Here is a 25,342-nt window from a genome sequence, read left to right as displayed (position 1 = left end):
ATGTGTTTGTGAAGAACACATTAAACAAACATTTCAAAAGATCAGATATCAAATTTCTTTCTGTGGAAGGCAAATATAAAGTCCATTGACATGACTCAGTATTAGTTCGGGTGTGTAGCTACATCAGCATGCATAGGCTGCAAAGTAACAAGTAATAGGTTTATTCCATGCTGACAAGAGAAGAAAGAAAACACAGTATTAGAAAGAAAACAATCAGTATTAGACAAGTGGAAAAGCTGATTTCTGCCCTGCACCAACCTTATCCACTGATGTCATCCTGACTTTTGTGTGGCTGCAATGCTTATCTGAAACTCTCTGTGTGTTGTGTGTTTCCAGGGCTCCTTAAACTCTCTTTGTGTCGCATACGTCAGTATCACTTTGTGAGCACACCTCTGAATTGGACCGATGCTCAGCGTTATTGCAGAGACAAGTATATTGACCTGGCCTCCATCCAAAGCAGGGAACAGCTAGACAGGCTTCTCAGTAATGCAGACACAGTATTCCAGGCCTGGATAGGACTATATGTAGAATGGCAGTGGTCCCTGACAGGCAATTATTTCTACAGTGAGGGTGAGGCTAGTTTCTGCAACTGGCATAGTGGGGAACCAAACAATCACCAGTCAAAGAATGAAGATTGTGCAGCGATGGATAGTCAAGGTACATGGAGTGATAGGCCCTGCAGTTACACCAAATACTTCATCTGCTATCAAGGTAACCACCCGTTTCTCTTTTAAATTAGTAAGACCCTAAAAATGATTAATGTTTCACACAGCTGTAGTCATGGTTGACTCGTCCTCTGTTACAAAATATGATATGACACATCCATATCAATCCAGGTAACCTGTCTCGAAGTCTCTGCCACATAGAGCTGAGAGTTGCCTGGATGATACATTTTCCCATTAGCAATGTTTGTCCATGTGAGATACAGGAGCTGTTGGGATAAAGACTGTGTGTAAGTACCCACTCCTCTGTGCTAACTAAGAGGATTATAAAACTAGGTAGGAGGGAGTCTGTGTATATGATTCCAGGCTGGAAGGAGGAAGAGTGAGTTTTTATTATGAATGGATTGGGTTGGTTTATAGACCTTGGGGACGAAACAGGGGAGGCCTGAGGAAAAATGGTCCTGAAACTGGACATCAAGAAGTGTGCATTGCATGTAAGTGTGACAGTGCATTTTCCTCCAACAGAAAAGAGAGAAGAGTCTAGATGACATCGGTTGAGTCCTGATTACTCTCTCTGTCTTGACATCAGCAGCCAGCTGAGAGATAACAGAGTGTGTGAGATAGAAAACAACAAATAACCTGGTTATAGAGCTGTGTTCCAAACACGATGAGCAGAGAGAAATAAGGATGGGCAAAGTTACTAATTGCTTAGTGAAAAACTGGTGCTTGATGTAGACTATGAACTCAAGAGCTGAGTTGAAGTGAAGATTGGGACTGGGTGCCATGGCTAATCTAATTGGATAGTCTATTGAATGCCTGGCTGTGAGTAGTGATTAGCGAAGTGTAGGTCAAGGATTGTTCAACATAAAATTAATGGGTTTGAATATTCCAGTGCCTGATGATTAATGAAGACATAATTTGAAGAGTTGGTGGCTTGTGTGACCAGAATCAAGTGAATAACAGCCAAGGAGGAAGAGGACCATGTGGTCTTCCCTGACAGGGTGACAGGCTGGCCATATTGGAATTAGGGAAGTGCTTGTGTCAGCGATTGTCACAGAGTTTCCAAATGCACAGGACACAAAGACAGCAACTTATTATTTATACTTTGGAACTATCTACCAGCCTGCTTGATAATGCTAATATACTCTACTCATGCACCACACACTTTTTGTCACCTGGTTACACTTGAAACAATTGACTTCATTACGGCGTGACAATAACATGAGAGATGAAGAGTTAACCATGAAAGCATCTGCATAAATCTCTACATTTGTAAGGATTAAAGAAATAAAGTTTAAGGCTACTTAAAAAATAATTCAAGAAACAAACATACAAAATGAGAAATGATTTTTGTAACACAATTTAAAAAAAATAGTAATTAAACATCTAATAAAAAATCATATAATATTTACAAAAACCCTTTGTCTATTCAGATGAAACAGTCGATGCACTGACATACATTCTGATCCGGGAACAAAGAAGCTGGCCACAGGCTCAGAGATTCTGTAGAGAGAAGCACACAGATCTGGTCAGTGTGAGGAGCCAGAGGGAGAATGAGAAGATCAAAAACACGGCAAAGGGCAATGAAGTGTGGATCGGCCTCTACAGGGGGAACTGGAAATGGTCAGACCAGGAGAGCTTTTCATTCCAGAACTGGAACGCAGGGGAACCAAACAACTTTGATGGAATTCAGAGCTGTGGTGCTGTGTACTTACAGGACAGTAAAAAGGGAAAATGGGATGATTATGCTTGCACTTACCGTGGTCCTTTCATCTGCTATGATGGTGAGTTGAACACAGTTCTTTTGAAAGAATTACGGCGATTCAATTAACTTGCTAACACAATCACAATTCTCATCTAAAAATAAATTACTTAATTTAATCTCCCCCCACACAAACCCACCGAAACTCATAAATCACTAACTCATGACTCGTTTGCTTATTAACATACTTCACCTCCTCACACCAACACACCTCACCTCATCACTCACCAACACATCTCACCTCCTCGGACACCAACACACCTCTCATGCTCACACACCAACACACCCTCTCATCCTCATACACTAACACACTTCACCGCCTCACATACCAACACACCTTGCCTCCTCTGACACCAACACACCTCTCATGCTCACACACCAACACACCTCTCATCCTCACACATGAACATGCCTCATCTCCTGACACACCAACACACCTCATCTCCTTATACAAAAACACACCCCACCTCCTCTGACACCAACACACCTCTCATCCTCACACACCAACACACTTCACCTCCTTACACACCAACACACCTCTCATCCTCACACACTAACACACCCCTCATCGTCACACACCAACACACTTCACCTCCTCACACACCAACACACCTCTCATACTCACACACCAACACACCCCTCATCGTCACACACCAACACACTTCACCTCCTCACACACCAACACACCTCTAATCCTCACACACTAAAGCACCCCTCATCGTCACACACCAACACACCCCTAATCGTCACACACCAACACACTTCACCTCCTCACACACCAACACACCTCTAATCCTCACACACTAACACACCCCTCATCGTCACACACCAACACACCTCGCCTCCTCTGACACCAACACAACCCTCATCTTCACACACCAACACACTTCACCTCCTCACACACCAACACACCTGTCATACTCACACCAACACACTTCACCTCCTCACACAACAACACACCTCTCATCGTCACACACTAACACACTTCACCTCCTCACACAACAACACACTTCACCTCCTTACACACCAACACATCACATCTCCTCTGACACCAACACAACTCTCATCCTCACACACCAACACACCTCATCTCCTTATACAAAAACACACCCCACCTCCTCTGACACCAACACACCTCTCATACTCACACACCAACACACCCCTCATCGTCACACACCAACACACTTCACCTCCTCACACACCAACACACCTCTAATCCTCACACACTAAAGCACCCCTCATCGTCACACACCAACACACCCCTAATCATCACACACCAACACACTTCACCTCCTCACACACCAACACACCTCTAATCCTCACACACTAACACACCCCTCATCGTCACACACCAACACACCTCGCCTCCTCTGACACCAACACAACCCTCATCTTCACACACCAACACACTTCACCTCCTCACACACCAACACACCTGTCATACTCACACCAACACACTTCACCTCCTCACACAACAACACACCTCTCATCGTCACACACTAACACACTTCACCTCCTCACACAACAACACACTTCACCTCCTTACACACCAACACATCACATCTCCTCTGACACCAACACAACTCTCATCCTCACACACCAACACGCCTCATCTCCTGACACACCAACACACCTCACCTCCTTACACAACACACCCCACCTCCTCTGACACCAACAAACCTCTCATCCTCACACACCCCTCATCGTCACACACCAACACAACTCGCCTCCTCTGACACCAACACACACATCATCGTCACACACCAACATACTTCACCTCCTCACGCACCAACACACTTCACCTCCTTACTAACCAACACACCCCACCTCCTCTGACACCAACAAACTTCTCATCCTCACACACCTCTCATCCTCACACACTAACACATCCCTCATCGTCACACACCAACACACCCCTCATCGTCACACACCAACACACTTCACCTCCTTACAAACCAACACACCTAGCCTCCTCTGAACCAACACACCTCTCATCCTGACACAACAACACACTTCACCTCCTCAGACAACAACACACTTTACATCCTTACACAACAACACGTCTCACCTCTTCTGACAACAAAACACCTCTCATCCTCGCACACCAACACACCTCACCTCCTTACACAACAACAAACCGCACCTCCTCTAACACCAACACACCTCTCATCCTCACACACTAACACACCCCTCATCGTCACACACCAACACACTTCATCTCCTCGCACACCAACACACCTCTCACCCTCACACACTAACACACACCCTCATCGTCACACACCAACACACTTCACCTCCTCGCACACCACCACACCTCTCATACTCACACACCAACACACTTCACCTCCTCGCACACCAACACACTTCTCATCTTCACACACCAACACACCTCTCATCCTCACACACCAACACACCTCTCATCCACACACAATAACACACCTCTCATCTTCACACAACAACACACTTCACCTCCCTACAAACCAACACATCTCACCTCTTCTTATACAAACACACCTCTCATCCTCACAGACCAACGCACATCACCTCCTCACACACCAACACACTTCACCTCCTTACACACCAAAACGCCCCTCATCCTCACACACCAACACACCTCACCTCTTCTGACACCAACACACTTCTCATCCTCACACACCAACACACCTTGCCTCCTCTGACGCCTTCACACCCCTCATCCTCAGTAAAAGGGGAAAATGGGATGATAGTACTTGCACTTACCGTGCTCCTTTCATCTGCTATGATGGTGAGTTCAACACCAGTTCTTTTGAAATAATTACGGAGATTCAATTCACATGCTAACATAATTACAATTCTCATCTAACAATAAATCATTTCATTTAATCTCCCCACATACCAACCCACCACAACTCATCAATCACCAACTCATGACTCATTTGCTTACTAACATACTAACATACTTCACCTTCTCACTCACCAACACACCCCTCCTCCTCACACATAAACACACCCCACCTCCTGACTCACCAACACACCTCACCTCACCTCATCACTCACCAACACACCTTCCCTCCTCAGACACCAACACACTTCACCTCTTCAGACACCAACACACCTCTCATCCTCACACACCAACACCTCACCTCCTTACACACCATCACACCTCACCTCCTCTGACACCAACACACCTCTCATCCTCACACGCCAACACACCTCACCTCACTTCATCACTCACTAACACATCTTACACATCTCACCTCCTCTGACACCAACACACCTCACCTCATCACTAATTAACAAACCTCACCTCCTCACACACCAACACACCTCGGTCACACAGCAATTTAAACTTATTTCACAACCCATATATCTCACTGCTCACCATTGCTGTGGCAGCTTTTTATCTCAAAATGTTACTCATTCTTCTTTTGTCATCTTTCAGTGGTAAAGAGTTAATGGCAGTTCTGCTTCTGCTTGTAAATACAGATACTTATGAACTTGCAGTATTTAAAGGAAGAGGCAAACCTTTTCCTAGAAGCTGTGTTCTAGAAGCAAATTGGATCGTAGCACTGGATTGGATCTCAGTTGTTTGGCATTTATAGTATACTATATCAATGCACATGAGGCTTTGTGTGTTTAATCCTTCCTTTACTAATCATCAGTTTGCACAAGGTGATGGAAATAAAAAGTTGATAAATTATTAAACCAATTAATAATGAATGAGATTTAATTTTTACAGTCCCTTTTTTGTGTTTATTGAATAAATTCAGTCGGTTTTCTTTCTTCTCAGTGATGCAACTGTTTCATAACTTCTAGCCTTCGTTACTTTTTAAAATATTTTTTTTATTAAGGGTCTATTTTTCACAGATGTTAATATTTCACCCAAATACACACCCGGCAGTATAAAAAATCATCATTCCTTCCCAAGTAGTTAGAAAATTATATTTGTAATTTACTGTTTTATTGCATTTTAAATTTTATTATTATTAATTCTAATACTGGAAAGAAAGGTATTATTGCTAATACTGTCTGTTCCTCTTAGACCATAAATCTCTTAGCAAATTGTGTCCCTCTAGAGGTCATATTCACATCTTAGTAGTAGACACCTCTGACTCTCTGCTCCTAGCCCAGCGCTCCCTCAGGCTGGTTGGGGGAGGAGATGATTGTGCTGGGAGGCTGGAGGTTTATCACAGTGGCTCCTGGGGGACTGTCTGCGATGACTCTTGGGACCTGGCAGACTCTCAGGTGGTGTGCAGGCAGCTCCAGTGTGGGACGGCCCTCAGTGCCCCAGTGCCGGCCTCCTTCACCCAGGGAACTGGACCCATCTGGCTGGACGAGGTGGGCTGTATGGGGAACGAGTCGTCTCTGTGGGAGTGTCCCTCAGCAGGGTGGGGACAGCATGACTGTGGACACAAGGAGGATGTGAGAATCCTGTGTTCAGGTTAGAGGGCTATATTTTTTTGTTTGAAATCTGTGCAAAGGTGTAAATTGTTATTATATGTTTTTAGTCTTTAAAAAATAGACATATCCCTTTTAGGGATCAAAGTTGAAAGAACTGGAGTTTAATAGATAGATAGATCTTCAGCGGGGACTATGAGGAAATCATTAAGACCTTAGGAAAAATGGACAGAGCCAAGTACAACAAATACTAGAGGAAAACATGTTTCCATCTGCTGAAGATTTAAATCTGGGGCAAAAATTCTAATTTCATTTGGGTCTCAGAAAAACAGACTGAAGCTTCTAGGGCTGAGGAGGTGGAGAGTAATGTGTGAAAGTGGACTCTTGGTCAATGTGGAGCCACCAGTGCTGACAGGAGTGAGTGGGGAGAGAATATCAGATGATGGAGGCAATCTTGGCACAGACGCACTCTGGAGATCATTTATATTTAGTGTCAGTGCTAAGTGACAAATATATATATATATACATTTTGGATTGGATATCAAGAATTGATTGTGCCACTTCATGAAATAAATCACCGACATGTACACTATGAGAACTTAAAATATTATTAAAATATGATATTATTATATTTGCCATTATGTTCATAGGTGTGAAAATGTTTATCTATAAAAGTCTTCTGACTCTGAGTGCTCTTTGTTGAAAAAAATGCTATAGATCAGACCCAAATATATTGTAGAGCAATATTGTTTTTGAGAATTTTAACAGTTGTATTAAAATAAGGTTAAGCTGTTTATGTAAGAGTGATTTCTTTCTTGGTTTCTCACTTTCTTCCCAGAGCACAAGCAGCTGAGACTGTCTGCAGGTTGTTCAGGACAGGCAGAGGTTTACTACAATGGCACCTGGGGCAGCATCTGTGCCAACGGCATGACAGACACCACAGCTGCAGTGATCTGTAAACAGCTGAGCTGTGGAGACAAGGGCACCATCAGAGAGACAAACTCCAGGCTGAGCCCAGATCCCAAATGGCTGGACTTTGTCTCCTGTCGCAAACACGACTCCACCCTGTGGCAGTGTCCCTCCTCCCCCTGGGGTCAGAATGAGTGTGAAGACCGGGAAGTGGCTGAGATCACCTGCTCAGGTAAAAAGATCTCATGCTTTTCTTTGTCATAAAAGAAGTCTATATTGATTCTACCATGCTAGAACGTATATGAACTGTGTGGAATGAGAGGGTAATGAGGGACTGGAATAAAGGCTTTGCAATTCAAAGGACATGTTAAGAATTTAATAAACAATTTTGCCTTCTGCTTTAATAATTCATCAAAAGCAGACTTCAATAAATCATCTCTCCATACACCCATTTTCTAATCACTTCTTCCAATTTATAGTCACACAGGAGCTGTAGCCTATCCAGGGTCAAGAAATCATGATAAACAAATTAACCACAAAGAAGAATTAACCACATAGAAGTCATATGTCATATTGAATAGTAATATGTTGTCTCCCTGTGGTCTTCATGTGATCTTATACGGTGTGTTTTTGTACTGCTTATTGACAATCATCAACCCATGACTTAATTACCTAGGTATACCAAGTTAAAATTTGAAATTATTTTTGATCAGGGGATCGTCCACATCTCAACTAGAAGTGTTTACTCTGCCAGATATCACAAAAGTGTATCTAAAGAAGAAACACTTCCTAGTCACCTATAGCTGTAGCAAAACTTTCAGTCTAATGTGTGTGTCAGCAGCAGTTTAACCCTCATTTATTATGTACATGTTGCCATTGTAATGTATTGTAATGAAATGTAGTATAACAGTAATAACTGAAGTATTATAAAAGGTCTTGTCAGGTACAGTTTCCAGGTCTCCATTCTGCAGCCTCAACAAAATCCTGTTTTTCCAGCCTCCAGCAACCACAGGCCCTGTTCTGAGGACCGCACTCAGCAGCACTGCACAGGTTAGTTTACAGCCGCTGTGACTCCAGAAGCGTAATCATCTCAGCATGGGATGATTCAATCAAATGTTGCAAAGCAAACACTCCCCATGATTAACCAACAGGCACCGCTCCTTTAAAGTCTGCATCCAATCAGATCTCTGGGGTTCTTACATTGTTCTGGTTTTTCATCATCAGAGGCTCTGCGCCTGACTGGAGGCACTAACTGCTCTGGCCGGGTGGAGCTGCGGTATGAGGGCTCCTGGGGGACAGTCTGTGACGACTCCTGGGACCTGCAGGATGCCCAGGTGGTCTGCAGACAGATGGGCTGTGGGGACGCAGTGAGTGCAGCAATAGAGGCCTCATTCGGACCAGGGAGTGGTGCCATCTGGCTGGACGAAGTGAACTGCAGGGGCAGTGAGCTTCTCCTGTGGGACTGCTGTCACTCTGGACTGAATCAGAGTGACTGTCAGCACAAGGAGGATGCAGGGGTTACTTGTACGGGTAAGATTGGAGGGATGGAGGATTTTCAATACATTACAAACAGGGATTCTTATCTCTGCAGGAGTTTCGTATTCTGCCATGTCATTTCCTTTATTTCATGATCATTCTAAGCAGGGGCAACATTCAGCTCTTGTTAAGCCAATTAATTTAGTTGCAGGAAGTGATTCAAGCCCAGGCCTATCTAGGTTCTCCTGCTCTGATCTCCATTTGTGAATTCTCTTGACTTCTCTGACAAATGTAAAGGGATTTAAATCTGGACAGACAGCTAGACCACATGCTTGATTTCTCTAAAACAATATTTTATTTTCTCTTCCCCAGGTTTGACAACTACAACAGTTACAACAGCTACTCCAGCAGCAGCAACAAGTAAATTACAAGGCTTTCCTGTTCCAAATAATCCTTATTCTCCATACTTATGCGTCTTCGCATATGCAGTGCAGAAACCTTTTCTCTCTCTTCTTGGCATGACACTAACAGTTTTACTGGTCTGGTGGAGGTCGTGGGTTGACCTTCTGTTGGGTTTTATTGACATCACTTACACTTACAAAACCGAGACAGTTGAAACTTCTTAACAGATAGTAAGAGACGTCTGATCTAAGCTTCGAGTGTTTGTATTTAACCAACACTACATCTCCTCTTCTGAGCTCCTCTCCTTTTCTGGCTTTACCAGGGGTCACTAAATTACCCAGACAGCCAAAGCAGGAGCAAGGAGGCTGGACTGTCCCAGCTGTGGTCTTCTTCCTGCTGGGAGCTCTGGTCTTTGTGCTGCTGGTCCTGCTAGTTGGGCAGCTGATATGGAACAGGAGACTGCGTAAAGGTAAGGAGTGAGTCCAATTTGGAAAACCCTGAGAAGAGCTTTGTGTTTATTACAGTGATAAGCTCATGCAAGAGCTTGTGTATGTCCAATCTGGAGTTATAACATCCATTTATTTGCCACTGTATATCCTGATAATTAAAGGATGCTCAATCTTAATGAGAAATAATATATTCACGTTGCATTTCAAACTATACATCAACCTTACAAGGTGAGAGATTCTTCCCAGGTGAGGTCAGGAAATCAGAACTTCCAGACTGGGTGTCCAGACCTGTGCTATTCAGAATTCAGCTCTCATCATTTCACGATCAAGCAGTGAGATGTGTGCTGGCCTTCACAGAGCTCTTACCTGACAATAAACAATAAACAATGGTCCAGGGATTGCAGTCTAGTGAGGTGACAGGCCAAGGTTCCGGGGTTTTGAGTTTGTCTCCCTTCTGATAAAAAAATACCCATAAAAATATAGTAATAATAATAATAATAATAATAAATTAACTTTTTCTTAAGATATGCAGCAATGTGTCTACTTCTCTGTTCTTTTCCAAAGCTTTAACTGAAGCAGAGGTCAAGCCCATGAGTGAAGCTCTGTACCAGGAAATTGACTTCACACTGACTGCAGAGGGAGCCCTCAGGAGAGGTGAGTGGACACACACATTGGCCATCAACCATGACAGCACCCTCTCTTGTATAGGAGGCAAGAGAACATGCTCAACACTCAGTACTACAGTCTCAACACATGAAGAAACACACTGCCGCAGAATGTGTGTGCCCAGGTTGTCATTACTGACTCTGTGGACCAATTATTTTAAGATAATATAAGATCATTTTATTGGCCATATACAATTACTTGTATTAGGAATTTGACTTTTCGCATACCCCACACAGACACATAGACAGGGAGAGAAGCTTGTTGTCAGAGCGCAGGGTCAGCCATTTATATGGCGCCCCTGGAGCAGTTGGGGTTAAGGGCCTTGCCCAGGGGCCCAATGGAGTAGGATTCCTCTGCCAGCCGTGGGATTCGACCAACAACCTTCCAGCCACAGGTGCAGATCCTTAGCCACAGCACCACCACAAAGCCTTCGCAGCAGCTGGAGAAAAATCTTCCCTATTTTAATAACTGGATGTGAATTTCTTGATTAGCAATGGATGCACAGCACTGTTATGCAACACATTTGAATATCACACCTCATAGCAACAGTGAATTTACTCTTATCATTGTTTAACTGAATAGAAATAATTCAGTGCAGCATTTGTCACTTTTTAAAAGCACAAACTCTGAGTTAGTGTTCACACCCTGGCTTTTCCCCAGTGGGAAAAGACATTAGATGCAGTGAGGCTGCTGTCTGACTGCAGGTATCTCTGCTCTGTCCTCCTTTTCACAGGGAGATTCCTCTCTGATGAGTTGCCCTCTGAATACGACGATTTGGAGGACAGTAAGGGAGACCCAGTCCCAGGTAAACATAGCCCCCTTGCACATGTGTTTCTATCAACACCCTTAGAAGAAAACACGTTTGTTGTTCGAAATCTCGGTAAATCAATTTGGCAATGCAAAAGGCTCAGTGATGTCTTTATAACATGCTTGTTATGTCAGAGCAGTGGTAGTATGATGTTGTTGGTAAATTAATGCCATCTTCAATAGTTAGTTAATTTTTGCTGTCATTTTCACTTGATCACATATTAAAAATTGTTTTTCACTCCGTGCTATAAAAAACCCTATGTCAGAGTCAAAATCCCACATTCAACCCCAATGTCACAATTCTTTAAAATTGCAGTACATGATATGGATCACTCATGGCTTAGTGAGTCTTATATCACCGAATCATATATTTGTCATACAGGGATGACTTGTCCCCATCAGCTGTGGCCAATATGCACTGTCTTCCAAATTTTCCCCCACCATGAGAATGTTTCAAGCATTACAGTACAGTGGCACTAAACATCAATAATTTACAGATGCAGCCATTTAAAATGCGCGGGCGATACCGCATTATTTTCCGGTACGCTGTACGCAGTCTACCGCAAGCTACCGGTAAATACCGCGAGTTACCGTAAATTCTCCTATAATACAACAAGCAAAATAATAGTATCCGGAATTTCCGCAAGGTGGAGCTAATAAACTCAACCTCTCATGTTTGAGCTGTGGCCATCAAGGTCTTTAACGAAGATATTACTAATAGTATTAATAATGAATGACCTTGGACAAGCTGTAAGTGTAAACTCAAAGTATTGCCAAGGTCAACATTCTTTTTTTCATTGACCGTCTTTGTAAAAGTAACACCACAGCATTTCGCAATCACACATTTGTTTCCAATCGTGCAAAGTACAGTAATTTTAGAGAATCGAATCACCATGCCTTTTACATGCTCATAAAAGAGATTGATTTAGGAACATAAACATATTACCGTATGAAAACTGTACTGTATACAGTATGTATATTTAATGTCTTAACTGTGCCCGTTTAAGTATTGAATATTCATATCTAATTTTACCACTGAAGGGAAATCTTAGTAGCTGAGCATAAAAAGAATAGGAGCATACTGCAACACGTGTGGTCCATAAACTATATTAATTTTGGAACATAAACATACAGTATATGGCTGGTCTCGGTACTTTAAAGAAAACATACACGAAACATGGTTTCATTGTGACCAGAATCGGTCTTGGGATATTTTTAACTTGATTTACAGTATTTGAGAGATATGTCTTAACACCGATACTACAGTGCATAAATACTGCTCACGTATATGATTCTAGATTTATATTATGCATTTCATACGGTCAAATTACTTTTGAGCAACTAATAAGAAGCGCGAAACGGTATGCGTTTTAGTTTCGTTTTGTGCTGGGACTCTGCTTTTAACAATGTCGCCGTGGATTGATTAGAGATATCAAGTACATACAAGTCATTATTTAAATGTTGTAGTTTGTCTTGTAAAAATGTTACGAGTACATCATCTATCAACAATTACACAGGTTCTGTTTCCATATTGCGGATTTTGGTTACGTAATATTATTTTCTAGATTTCACGTTGTGAATATATGATTTGGGCAAACAGAGCCGCAAAGAAGTACATTATAGGTTGTTGTTTTTTTTTGTGCAGTTTTATCTAGAACAAGCGATGCTTAAACCTTTGTCTTATTCTTGTGAAACTATCCACACGACAGTTACAGTACATAGGAGTTGACTTCAGTGATGTCACTGATTGGATGTTTCAAAAATCCATCCTCTGTAAAACGTCTTCTCTAGTTGTCCTGCATATGTATTCGCTAATGAAGCTGTGTGTTCTGAGCCTGGATCTCTACATTTCTGTATGAACCAGCTTTGAGGGCTAAAGACAGCTTGTGTTTAAATTGAGTGTAAGGTAATTTATTCCAAAAATTCCAAAGTCATGGTCAGCATTTATTATTGTACTGTGTTGTAAACGTGTTCTGTGCCTAGTCACATTATTTTATAGCGTTTTTATAGTGTTGTCAAATCTGGTGGCGCTGTGTGTTAGTTTCCTGACTCCCATGTCACATTTAACAAACATTTCTCTGGAAATGAAACGTTTCCCTTGGTCAGAGATTAAATAAAACCTCACTCGCACCAAACAAATTTATATTTCTAAATATCACAACATGATCGAATTTAAGTCTTTATAATAACAATGAATAGTCACCTTTGCGTTACAAAATAAACATTTATATTGATTTGAATCGCGTTTTGATTTAAATCGTAAATGCGTGTTTAAATATATGTGTTTAAAGGCGATATACTGTATAAAAGCGCTGATTCTTATGGAGTGTGTTCCGCCGGGGATTCAAAAAAAATATTTTTTTAATCACGTATCTAAGGAAATTGCAGTATAACTTTGTTCATGCACAAACAGTGGCATGTTACATTATAATTTGGGTGTCTCCTCTTGCCAGAAAGCTCTAAAGTGCATTTTGAGTGCGGTTTTTGACTTTTTCTAAATTGCAACCCATAAATAAAGCTGATAGAGCTTAGACTAACTATATTCTAAACTATTAATTCATTTAGGGCTAAAATACATTCATTGTCTTCCAATCGAGTCGAATTGACATTGGAAGCTTGCCACTCCTGGACTGTTAAACCAACGCATTAGCATGTTAAAGCGATTCCATTGAGGAGCCCAGCTACCAGTTAACACTGTACTTCCTACTTTGAAAATAACTGTGAAACCGGTTTAATTCGTCACAGCCAGCACTCCGGCAGAGAGGGGGTTGTACTCGTAAAGTAGAAGCAGGCGAGATTTCCAGCGAAAGACACCCCCCCCCCCCCTCAAAAACCCAGTAAGCAGTAATGCTTTATGTTGATCCCATTCTTTTCTCTTCCTGTTGTGTGAAACTCATCAGTAGGTCTTTTTTTCCCAATCAGAGGCTCTGAAAATAGCGTACCGCCCACTGCGATCCGTCAGAGAGGGGCGCTGCACTGAGAGAGGGAGGAGGCGCGGAGCTCAGCAGTACAGAACGAACGTTCTGCTGCCTGGAGCGCTTATGGCAGCGATCGCGTCTGCATTTATAACTTAGTTTTTACAATTAATCAAGCAATATGAAGCATCTCTTTTTACTTTTAAGTCACTTAATTATCATTAAGCACAGCTTTCTCACCACTTAGACTACTTTTTGATACCATCCTTAGTCAAACCAGAAACGTTTTGTTCTGTCTAATGACATTACAAGTGGAAAGATTACAGATTTTAATCGTCTTTAATTTTGTTACGTTATACATTTTTGAAACGTTTCATCCATACAAACACCACAAAACTATTTTCGATTGTATTTCTGAATAGTATGTTACACTTAGTTCACTGTTTTAAATACATCTAATTAAGAAAGTTAGGTGTTAGCATAAACTATTAGCAATCAATAATATTAAATTTAGCACTGTAATAAGCTGTTGCACTTTCCCCCGCATCTTGTAAAAATATATTTTCATTGTTCAAATATACATTAAGTCTGACTATCATATAAGTTAAATACAAAACTAAAGAAAAAATAGGGTTAAATATAATTCAAAATATTTTGCTAACAATGTTAACTGTTTATGAATAATAAAATGTATTAACTAAGGAGTAGGATGGCACAGTTGTTAGTATGTTTTTTTGTTTTGTTTCTTTTTCATAAATACAACAGTAGTATCTGATGTCTCAGTGGCTTTCAAAATTAAATTATGCATGCAAACCTGTGAACTAGAAAGATAACTAAGATATCCATCCATTTATAATGGTGGCGAAGTGGTTAGCATTGCTATCTTGCAGCACTGGGGTCCTAGGTTCAATTCCTGCCATCCTGTGTGTGTGGGGTTTACATGTTCTCTCTGGGTTACATGGTTTTTCTCCATATGTGTGATATGACTCCCTCCAGAACATACTGGTATGTTAATTAGTTTATGGGAAAACTGGCCCTGGTGTGTGTGTGTTTGTGTCTGTCTGTCCTGTGATGGACTGGCGCTATGTCCAGGGTGTATTATGCCTTGTGTCCGTTGCTTGCTGGGATAGGCTCCAAATCCTATGTACTGGATAAAGAGATTAGAAATGGATGGAAGTAAAGGCACTGTGTGGATGGAACTATACACAGTGTTAGAAACCCACTATGAAATGGCAGCATCTCACTGAGAATAAAATATTTTATAGTGCTGGCTTAAGGAAACAGCCTTTCCACCTCTCTTGCACATCAGTATCCATACCTAGTTATTTAAACAAATTGCCTCTAACTATAAACATCTTAATTTGCTGGCTCTGTGGATCCGCATCAGCTATGTTTGCCCATTCCTTCAATTCATGTGCATCCAACACACAGTTCAATGCCAGCAACTACACATAATCTAAAATACAATCCTTATTTCAATATATATGTAAACATATAGTCTGTTAACTTCATCATCTTCATCAAAAGTATGCCTAACCCCATTAGGAAGTGTTCTTGTTATAAGTGTATTCCTCAGCTTTCCCCAAATTATCTTCTTCTTGCCAACATCTCTAGTCTTTTATCTTGCAATAACTCAGCCAACACTTAAATCTCCAAAAGCTGCTTGTGTTAATTTCTTTAAATCACAAATATCATGTGTAAATACTGGCCATGTAATACTCTGCATTGTGGAATAATAGTTTATTTTAAAGGGAACTAGAGAAACTAAGAACTAGAGAAATCAAGAAAGGCTTTTTGTTCTAGAATTAATAAATGCACATCCTGTTCACTGGGGAAATTAAATCCACACTGAGCAATCTTCAATATGTTCAGAATATGACAGCAAGAATCCTATCAGGGATGCATTACACCTGTTTTCAAGTCCTTGCACTGGTTACCTATCAGATTTCGAGTCAACTTCAAAATCCTTATCCTCATTCAGTACCTACAGTATATGGCTTATTATCTGTCTACTCCCCACCTTTGTCCGTCTGACTCTGGTCTTCTAGCTGTCCTCAAGAACATCTACATTCTGTGGGTGACAGGGTCTTCTCTAGATGCACCCCAGAGCTCTCAATTTTTATTCCCAGTGATATCAGTCACGTACCCTGAGTGCATTTAAATCTAACCTCAGAACCTTTCTTTTCAGAAGACTTAGTGTCTGTATCTGCTTCATTTTCTAATTTTGGTAGCACCTCTAACTGCTTGTCTTTCTTATATGTATTTACTTTGTAATCTGTGGTCCTTTTATCTGTTTTTACATCTACTGTATTGCTTTGAGATGCCACTTTTAAAGGTGATATATAAAATAAAGTTTTTTATTATTGTTATAGAGAAACATGATCAGATTTGCCCTGGTTCAGAAAAAAATATCTAAAGTATACTAGTTTGTCACTCTTCTCATTCCCTTTGCTAAATGACTTTTCATACTAATCTGATCAATCTAACTGCCTGTTTTCTGTGCTTTCTCTATCCTGCTAGATTTGCAATTATTCTGAAAATTTTCTTCTTGAAATAACTCATTTCTAAATAACTTTTTTCACTGTTAACATCTTGCAGCAACTCTGTGACAAAATATACACTTAGCTCAACCTGACAGTTCATCCTGCTACCAACATTGAATAAAAAAAATCTTAAGATTTCTATATTTATGTCTTTATTTAGTGGTTTCATTAGTGACAAAGGCTAAACTTTCTTGGAAAAATGTCTTTTATGTGTTGCAGAAAAAACTGACTTGCTTTAACAAAATATGTTTACAAATCCTTTCACCTGCCAATCTACATGAATGCCCAACTATCTGAGAAGCTCTCCATGAAACTATGGTTGCTATTAATTCATTTAGGGCTCACTGACAGAATTGCTGTTTTTTATGCATGATAATTTTCTGATTCCTCACTCTGTTTCATGTTTATAGATAAGACTTTATTGATCGCGAAGGGAAATTGATGTACATGTTCATGTACATGATGAACATGTTTGCATGTTCTTTTGTAACATACACCTTTTTGTGATTTTTTTGTATATCTAAGCAAGTGTTCCTGCATCCCTCTTCTGCACTATAGTCATGGCTTTTTTTCTGTTTGTTTATTTCAAAGCAACACCTGCTCCATTTCTAAAACTTTTTGCCCATGTGCATTTTTGTGCACTTTAACGTCCTGAATTTTCATTTGCATTAATTTGTAGAATGAATTTGAGTTTTAGCCTTAAGTTTTCACTATCATTTGTTTCTTGTCCTACAACTGTTATTATTGATCACCGAATTATAGTACTTGACATGACTTCATTCAGCCTTTCCTGAACGTCTATGACAGGCAGAGAGAGTGTTGTTTCTGGTGCGATCTTTTGCAGCTGACATTTCACTGTTTTAAACGAACAAGAAATTAGATTGCTCATAAATCAGTTATTCTATATAAACACAGTGTTATTGCCCTCCGAAAATCCTCTTTTTCTTGTTAGTTTTAGAGACCTTGATCGAAAATAATTTTAGATGTCAGAAAGGATTTATTTTCTCTGTATTTCCTACATTGCTTTGTCGAGATTTTAACTTTATATCTAACTTTATATCTAGGCTCAGATTTCAACTATAAATCGTACAGTAATTAATAGCAGTAAATACTGATGTTTTACGCCCTCTTACCACAAAAATATATGTTTTGTAGTTGGGATTAACTTTATTTCGCACACGTAGCTACTCCGATTCGGACACCGAACAGTTAAAGATGGCGGCAAATCAGACACCCAGAGGGGGGGGGGGGCGTCTTCTCGCCTCCATAACTAAAATGCCAAATAGGAGTGGCTTAAGCGACATACACAGTCGTGTAACTGACAGTTTGAGGTAGCCTATCGTGTAAATTTCACTTTGTTGCTGATAGGTTAAGCTTTCGAAACTCTGCCCCAAAGTCATGTGACTGATTTTTCGCCCTGTTTCGTTGGTTAAACGCAAGGATCACAAGCACCACCATGGTAACTGGGATGTGTAGTTTTTAATTCCGTTTGAATTATAACTGTACGTACTGTCTTCATATTTGGCCAGGGCTTTAAAGAGAAGGCGCGCCAAAAAATTTCGATGCCGTCGTCTCTGCTTTAAAGGTACACCCGTGCTGGAAGAATTTGACCTTGGAACGTTTGCCCAGCGTAGTTATAGTGGACATAAAAACAAGAGTTCGCTGGCATTATATCCTAGAAGACACAGACCGGTGCCAGACCGGTAAAATGCCTGATGAACTAGGGATAGGACAGTTTCCAAGTGCTTGTACAATCGATGGAAATGTTCAAATAAATGTGCAAAAGAAATAAACAAAATAATCATTTATTTCTTTATCATATTGGCTAGCTAATGTCCTCTCTTTGCTAGTTAGTGGCTGTGTTTCTGCGTTGGGTAGCAACGGGTGACTGTTCTCAGGCTGAAGATGTAAACAGCTTAATTTTCTTGTTAAATAATTTTTAAAAATTAAAATTAATTCTATACAGCAATTACATATTTGGGTACCGTTTCATAAAACTTTCATGCTTAAAATGTTTAGGGAGAAATGGAAGACTGGTGTGTATTTTTTCTTTAAACTATCAAGACCAGCCATACACAGTACAGTTTATGTACATACAGTAATCTTTATGTTCCTAAATTAATATCGTTTATGACCTTCAGATGCGTTATGCTCCTCTTCTTTTTATGCTCAGCTACTAAAATTTCCCTTTAGTGGTAAAATTCCATATAAATATTCAAAACTAAGCGGATTGAAACGTGCACAGTCAAGACATTAAATGATTAAACCTTTTCACTACCAACCAATGCACCACGAGTGCCCTTGTCGGTCATTTTGGCCAGCCAATCACTTACCGCGGTGCCCTCCGGTGCCCTGCGGGTAGGTTACTGTACCGCGGGTTTTTACCGCTCATTTTGAATGGCTGCATCTGTAGGTCTTGAAAGTCCATTTCAAAGAAACTAAATAACTACTCATGAAAAAGTGTCACACACAGCTAAAATAACAAATTGATACCATTCCATCTTTTATGTGTTTAATATAATCTAAAACATTTTCATTTCTATGAAATCAAACTGAAACAGTGCCACTCTTTGGTCAACATAATACATATTTCCCCAGATCCTCCTCATTTGTCTCTTCCTAGACACAATTCCACAAACACACAATTATACAGCCACACAAACAAATGATGACAACTTGCCTTCATATGTGTCAAGACAGTACTAAGTGTGTTACACTTTTTTTGCATATAAGTAATGATATTAAAATATTTTTAGTCTGAATAATGGACAGTTTATCTACAAACCTTTTTTTCCTGGTTTCCTATAACCTATTGAGATATAGTGGGGAACAGATAGCTGTATCTACTGAAGAGAAACTTTTCATTTTAGAGGATGAAATAGTTATTTTGAAGTAGTTAGGAGTAAATAAAGGAATTATAATAAAGAATCTAACCACAAGAAGTAAGAAGCAGAAGAAGAAAATTGCATCAATTTTCTAGGTGAAACACTGTAAGTAATTGATCTCATGTTCCCAGGAAAACTCCTCTGTGATGAGCTGCAGTCTGAATATGATGATGTGGAGAACAATGAGAATGATCCCAACTCAGGTGAGGGCTGTGGAAGCCAGGGGAGCTCACAGTGGGCGTGGGAGGTTCAGCAGGTCTTCAGATAGTTCACAGGGAACCATTCCAAAGTCAACTAGACCCAGAACCAGACCTTAACTGTGGTTCAACTGTCAGGGGGTCTTCAGGGTTAAATCCCAGCACATTTAGAAAGAGGGTTTCTTACAGTGGGTCTGACTCAGTTTTTGGAGTCCCACCTGGAATCCCTGCTGAGAAACATTACATTTCTGCATAAACATATATTAGTTTATTAGTGTATCCTATTCATATATTCTGTTTCCTATAGAGTTTACAACACATGTTTGGAAGAAAGATTAGATCCTAATCTCACTTCCTGTTCTTCTAAATTTAAATGTATGTATTGGGATGTTTTCACAATTAATACAGCAGGTAATACCTGAGGATTTGAAAACCCTGAGGCATGTGTAACAATACTTATACTCATCTGAAATAGGGGATTAAACACAACAAATGTGTCATCATGGATAAAGTCAGAGAACTTTCTGAAGACTGCATATGAGGTTATTCACCAAACAATCTCCCCTCAGAAGTACCACAATCTCATATTCCATTACAGGAGGCGTCCCATAAGTGTAATATGACTCCTACTGGACTTTATTTACAGTACTATAAAAATGACAATATACATCGAAGACATACATCTGTTTTTGATGTTTTTTATCTATTTTAGTGGGATGCACTGTTCACATATTCTGTATTTTTTTAAAATATAATCTTGCCCTAACACATTTCTGGGACTTTTTGCATAAATGGTTATGAGCTCTGAGGCAAACTACACTATGTTTCAGTGCCAATGCCCTGGTCTTTTTGAAGAACTGGTTATTTAATATCCTAGATCAATTAATTACTACTGAGGGAATTAACTAAAGGTTTGTATTATATCTTGTTAACTATGTATCTTTTTACTTATATTTTACTAAATCCATCTCCATCTCAAAAGATAACATAGCTACATAATGTCTTTACTAATAGCTGGCATAGTTCTCAGGGAAATGACCGAGTGACCTCTGCTGGAACAAATGGTCTATTCAGCAGAAGGGGCTGCTTGTCACATAAGCTGGAAGAAAATAATATATATATGTATGTACTGGTCAGCTTTTTCAAATGACTATATATAGCCATAAGGCAAACAGAGAGTCATCTGGGAGTGTATCTTGTATTGTTTATTTCGCTATATAAAGGAGCACTGTAAACGTTGGTATTTAAGTCTTGTGCCACACAACACAAGACTTCCATATGCATATGAAATAAAGACGACTTTCAACACACAAACTCTCAGCTGATGGCCTTTTTTGTGGCACAGCACTACCAACCACTAATTACTAGTGATTGTTTGGAATAATACCTATACATTTCTACATATCCTTTCAGTAAAGAATTAATAATTATTAAATTCTAGTGACTTAAATTGACTTCTTTTACTTGCATTTTCACATTATGGGAAGGATTCCCATTGCAAAGTTCTTAGCATTGATAGTGCCACATGTATTTTGTATCTTCACACTCCATGTATTTAATATATTTTCCACAAGCTTGTTTCTTTGAGTAATGAGATATTGAAGGGAAACTTCTGTCTCAATTTGCCTTTCTAACACATTTTATTTTATTCCACAAGTCACTGCCTCAGCAAACTTTACCACCAGCTCAGCAGGCAGAACCAGCCCGTATGAGATAGTATGAGATAGCTATTGGTATTTATCCTGATGAATAAGGTAAATGGTTAAAAAAGAAAATTACAGTGTGTTAAGAAAATATGGACATATGGTCAGTTTCTGTATGAATGACTCTGTTTTTGTAACGAACAGTTCTTTCCGGACCCTATGCGGACAACACAATCTGAGGAAGTGGGGAAACACTGGGGAAATGTCATGCAGGAATACGGGGCTGAAGACAGGGGGGCGTGTCCAAGGTGCGCTGGTGCACGGGGGAGGTGTGGCCGAGGCGAACAATCCCAAAGAGTAATCCTTAGAGTATCCAAAAACACATGAGTAAGTCCAAAACCAGGAGATCCATCAAAACTCGGAATTAAAACCACAAAGGCCGGGTCGAAACCAGCGGACAGGGGACAAGGAACGGGAACAGGGGTTAAAACCTTAACGGGACCAGGCGCTTCCAGGTCCCGGACTCGCACGATATGGAAATCAGATGCAGAGCCCGGCTGAGCGTCAGCGCCTGGCTTTTAAGGTGGGCTGGGAATGGGAAACAGGTGCAGAGAATAAAGTCTTAAGTGAAAGGGCTGGAGCACCCTTAAGGAGGGGGGACTAATATCGTGACAGTTTTCTGTACCCTGTCCACCTATTCTGCTGACTGTGTGTCTCTGGCAGGTGTCTCCCCCATTTCTCCTGGAGTGCAGAGTCTCCTGGCCACACAGCCCATTGAAGAAGGATGTGACTATGATGATGTTGGAGTCTCCTGGCCACACAGCCCATTGAAGAAGGATGTGACTATGATGATGTTGGAGTCTCCTGGCCACATGGCCCATTGAAGAAGGATGTGACTATGATGATGTTGGAGTCTCCTGGCCACACAGCCCATTGAAGAAGGATGTGACTATGATGATGTCAGAGTCTCCTGACCACACCACCCTCTGAAGAAGGATCTGAGTATGATTATGTCAGAGCACTGTGAGCCTGTTTGTGTAGTTTTATAGAGGGTTCATCCTCAAGTCAGATTAGAGTTTTTAACTGAGTAACACCATAACGATATGCCTTGTGTTTCTGATTAAAATACTGTTAAAATACTGTTTACTTTCCCTTAATGTGTGTAGTTCTATGCAGTATGTTATGAAGTGTTTGATTTGAGATTATTCAGTCACTGTACAGCTGAGACCCTGTACAGTAATCACACAGTCACTGGCCTAGTGTGACCTTGTTACTGTGTCTCCTGCTGTGTCTACAAGGCTGAGACTGACCTGCACATTTATACCTTTACATTGAGAGACACTGCATTGCAACAGAAGGTCTACCTGTCCAGCAATTCTGAGACCAGAACTGAACATTGTGATTGTTGTTTCCCAGAAGTGTGTCATTATCAGAACACGTAGATACAACATCAATTCATGACCAGTTTATCTGGCCTGATTTCATGTAGCACTTGCCATAAACACTGCCCTTACGGAGTGCTACATATGTTAAACAATCTGTGTACATTATATGTGCATCTGTATACCTAGATGCATAAGAACAATCAGAATGAGTGGAAGATTAATAGTTTAAGATAAAAGAAAAAATAAAAGCATCTCACACACAGAAAAATGAAGAAAAATAAGTCTTACCACCATCCAACCCAGGACACAGCAGCGAGGCTCAAATTCTAGATTTTTCAATCTGAACTGATGATCCTTCCTTTCTAATGAGCTTTTGGAAGACTGAATGTAACCTATATGTTGTTGTTTTTTGCTGAATGTCTTTTTAAAATGTTTTTAATGACTCGGATATGACTATTAGACTAGTGTTGATAAGACGATTGTTGAGCAGGCATCTGAACACACAGAATCGGAGTATCATTCCTGCTTATTGACTTTTCTGGTTCTGATACAGTTTAGCTTTCTATATTTGCAGAGGAAATTTTTAATATGTTGGTAATCTTCATTATTTACTACACATTGAATGTACTGTATCACTTTGGATTAAAATTTTAAATAAAGCTTTACTTTCATTGATCTGGTAAGAGTCATTTTCCTGGTCAGTAATAAAATAGTGAAAATGACAGTAGAATCTTGCACAACAATGTATCAAGCTGAGATTTCTTTTCTCTCTAGCAATGATTTAGAATGACATTTTAGAGCACTACAGCTGTGAGCTTTTGAAAGGAAGTACATTGTGTTTCCACAACATACTTTTACAAATAATGTTTCCATGGTGATAGAACTGTAGAAATAATGTGCAGGTCAGAGATCAGTGTCTTCACATCCCCTCTCCACGGAGAAAATCCTGCTGCAGTGGTGTTGCGGTGGAGGGAGGGGATAGAAAAGAGGTGCGCAGTGCCCTCTGCAGCCAAGGAGCTGTTATCAGCAGGGAAGCAGAAGTGCCAGATTAGAATTTGACCTCCACCTAAATTTATGTCTGAATAACATTATATACAGATGCAGCTTCTCAGAACACATGGTATTTCTTCTAGATATGGTAAAAGTTGTGCGGTGCCTTATGCATTTCACTGGCCAAAGACAATCAATAAGTTGCACTTAGATGTTATTAAAACGATTACTTCATTCAATCTGTTTCTCTAATGTGCATGTTTAAATCCATTTAATATTGAATATTAATATGACATTTTACAACTAAGGCTAAATTTTGGTAGCTAAAAATAAAAACATAAGTACTATATAGCGCAATTGTGTTTTGATTTGAACCATTGTTTGCATCTCAATAATCCATTCGTCCTCGAGAGAAGCAAAGACAGAAATGTTTTGAGTCTCACAAAGATCCTGTTCTCAAACCAAAAGAAAGGTTTAATGTGATCCCGCTAGAAAAAAAGTCAAATTCCATCTGAAATGATGTCCCCTCAAACATTTTGTAATATCTCTGGAAGTTTGTACAGTAGAAGCCTGGTTAAATGCTTAAATTCAAACTAAACAAGACTATTGGAATGAGATTTGATGTCGAACTGGGATTGAAATAAATCGGAACACTGCACTTCATTGTGCTTTCTGTATGACAAAAGTTGTGCTCTCTGTGTTTTTGATAACTCAGCTGTTAGAGTGGAAGACCGTAGTAGAAACAGCTGGGAATGCTCAGGCCTCCGGTTTGAATCTGGCTGGAAGAAAGGTGCTTTTTATGTTCTTTAATCAAAAAGTGAAAATAGCAAATTTGTCATTCACTTAAACATTCATCAAAAGCTGAGTGAAGCACAGCCTCTTGTTCTGAATTCTCATCACGTCTAGTTTTGACCTTTAAAATGTCGACTGCTCACTCTTCCTAACACAAAGAGCTGCAGGTAACAGTACCTATCGGGAGTTTAGTTCAGTGGTAGAGCACATGCCTCGCATCACTGTAACGTGTGCAGCCCTTTCTATAGACTGGATGAGTCTCCTGTTCCATCTCCAATTCTTTCTGCACATATCGCCTGTTTCACCACCGTTATCATTAGACTATGGCCCCTAATATGAGAATACTGTTCCAAAAGACTGTCTTAAATAGTAACGCTGAAAAGGGTAATGATAACAGTTTTTTTTATTAAGGTAACCTTACATTTGCTTGTATAGTATAATTTATTATCTGTACCCGCAAATCCCCAATATTACTGCTGTCT

General features: G+C 40.2%; 1 protein-coding gene across 1 annotated transcript; it reads left to right on the top strand.

Moving 5' to 3' along the window:
• On the top strand, nt 1-23,732 carry LOC148665025 (antigen WC1.1-like). Its single transcript, XM_088632886.1, has 12 exons — nt 1-4; nt 337-711; nt 2,096-2,446; nt 6,530-6,844; nt 7,640-7,942; nt 8,935-9,240; nt 9,559-9,606; nt 9,911-10,057; nt 10,602-10,691; nt 11,437-11,508; nt 19,985-20,056; nt 22,417-23,732. The coding sequence occupies exons 1-12, from the start codon at nt 1-3 to the stop codon at nt 22,575-22,577; spliced, it is 2,244 nt and encodes a 747-aa protein (XP_088489012.1). The 3' UTR covers nt 22,578-23,732.
• The last annotated feature ends 1,610 nt before the right edge of the window (nt 23,733-25,342 follow it).

This window comes from Lepisosteus platostomus, chromosome 5 (assembly GCF_059453375.1).
Source record: "Lepisosteus platostomus isolate fLepPlt1 chromosome 5, fLepPlt1.hap1, whole genome shotgun sequence".
Lineage (NCBI taxonomy): Eukaryota > Metazoa > Chordata > Actinopteri > Semionotiformes > Lepisosteidae > Lepisosteus > Lepisosteus platostomus.
The sequence above is the reverse complement of the archived record's forward strand: the minus strand, read 5'-3'. Positions and strand labels throughout refer to the sequence as shown.

What these genes read in the sequence shown, in the direction of transcription:
- LOC148665025 (XM_088632886.1), top strand. An exon ending in ATACTTCATCTGCTATCAAG is followed by an intron (nt 712 to 2,095) that starts GTAACCACCCGT and finishes TTGTCTATTCAG; the next exon opens with ATGAAACAGTCGATGCACTG. An exon ending in GGCTGAGATCACCTGCTCAG is followed by an intron (nt 7,943 to 8,934) that starts GTAAAAAGATCT and finishes TTTCATCATCAG; the next exon opens with AGGCTCTGCGCCTGACTGGA.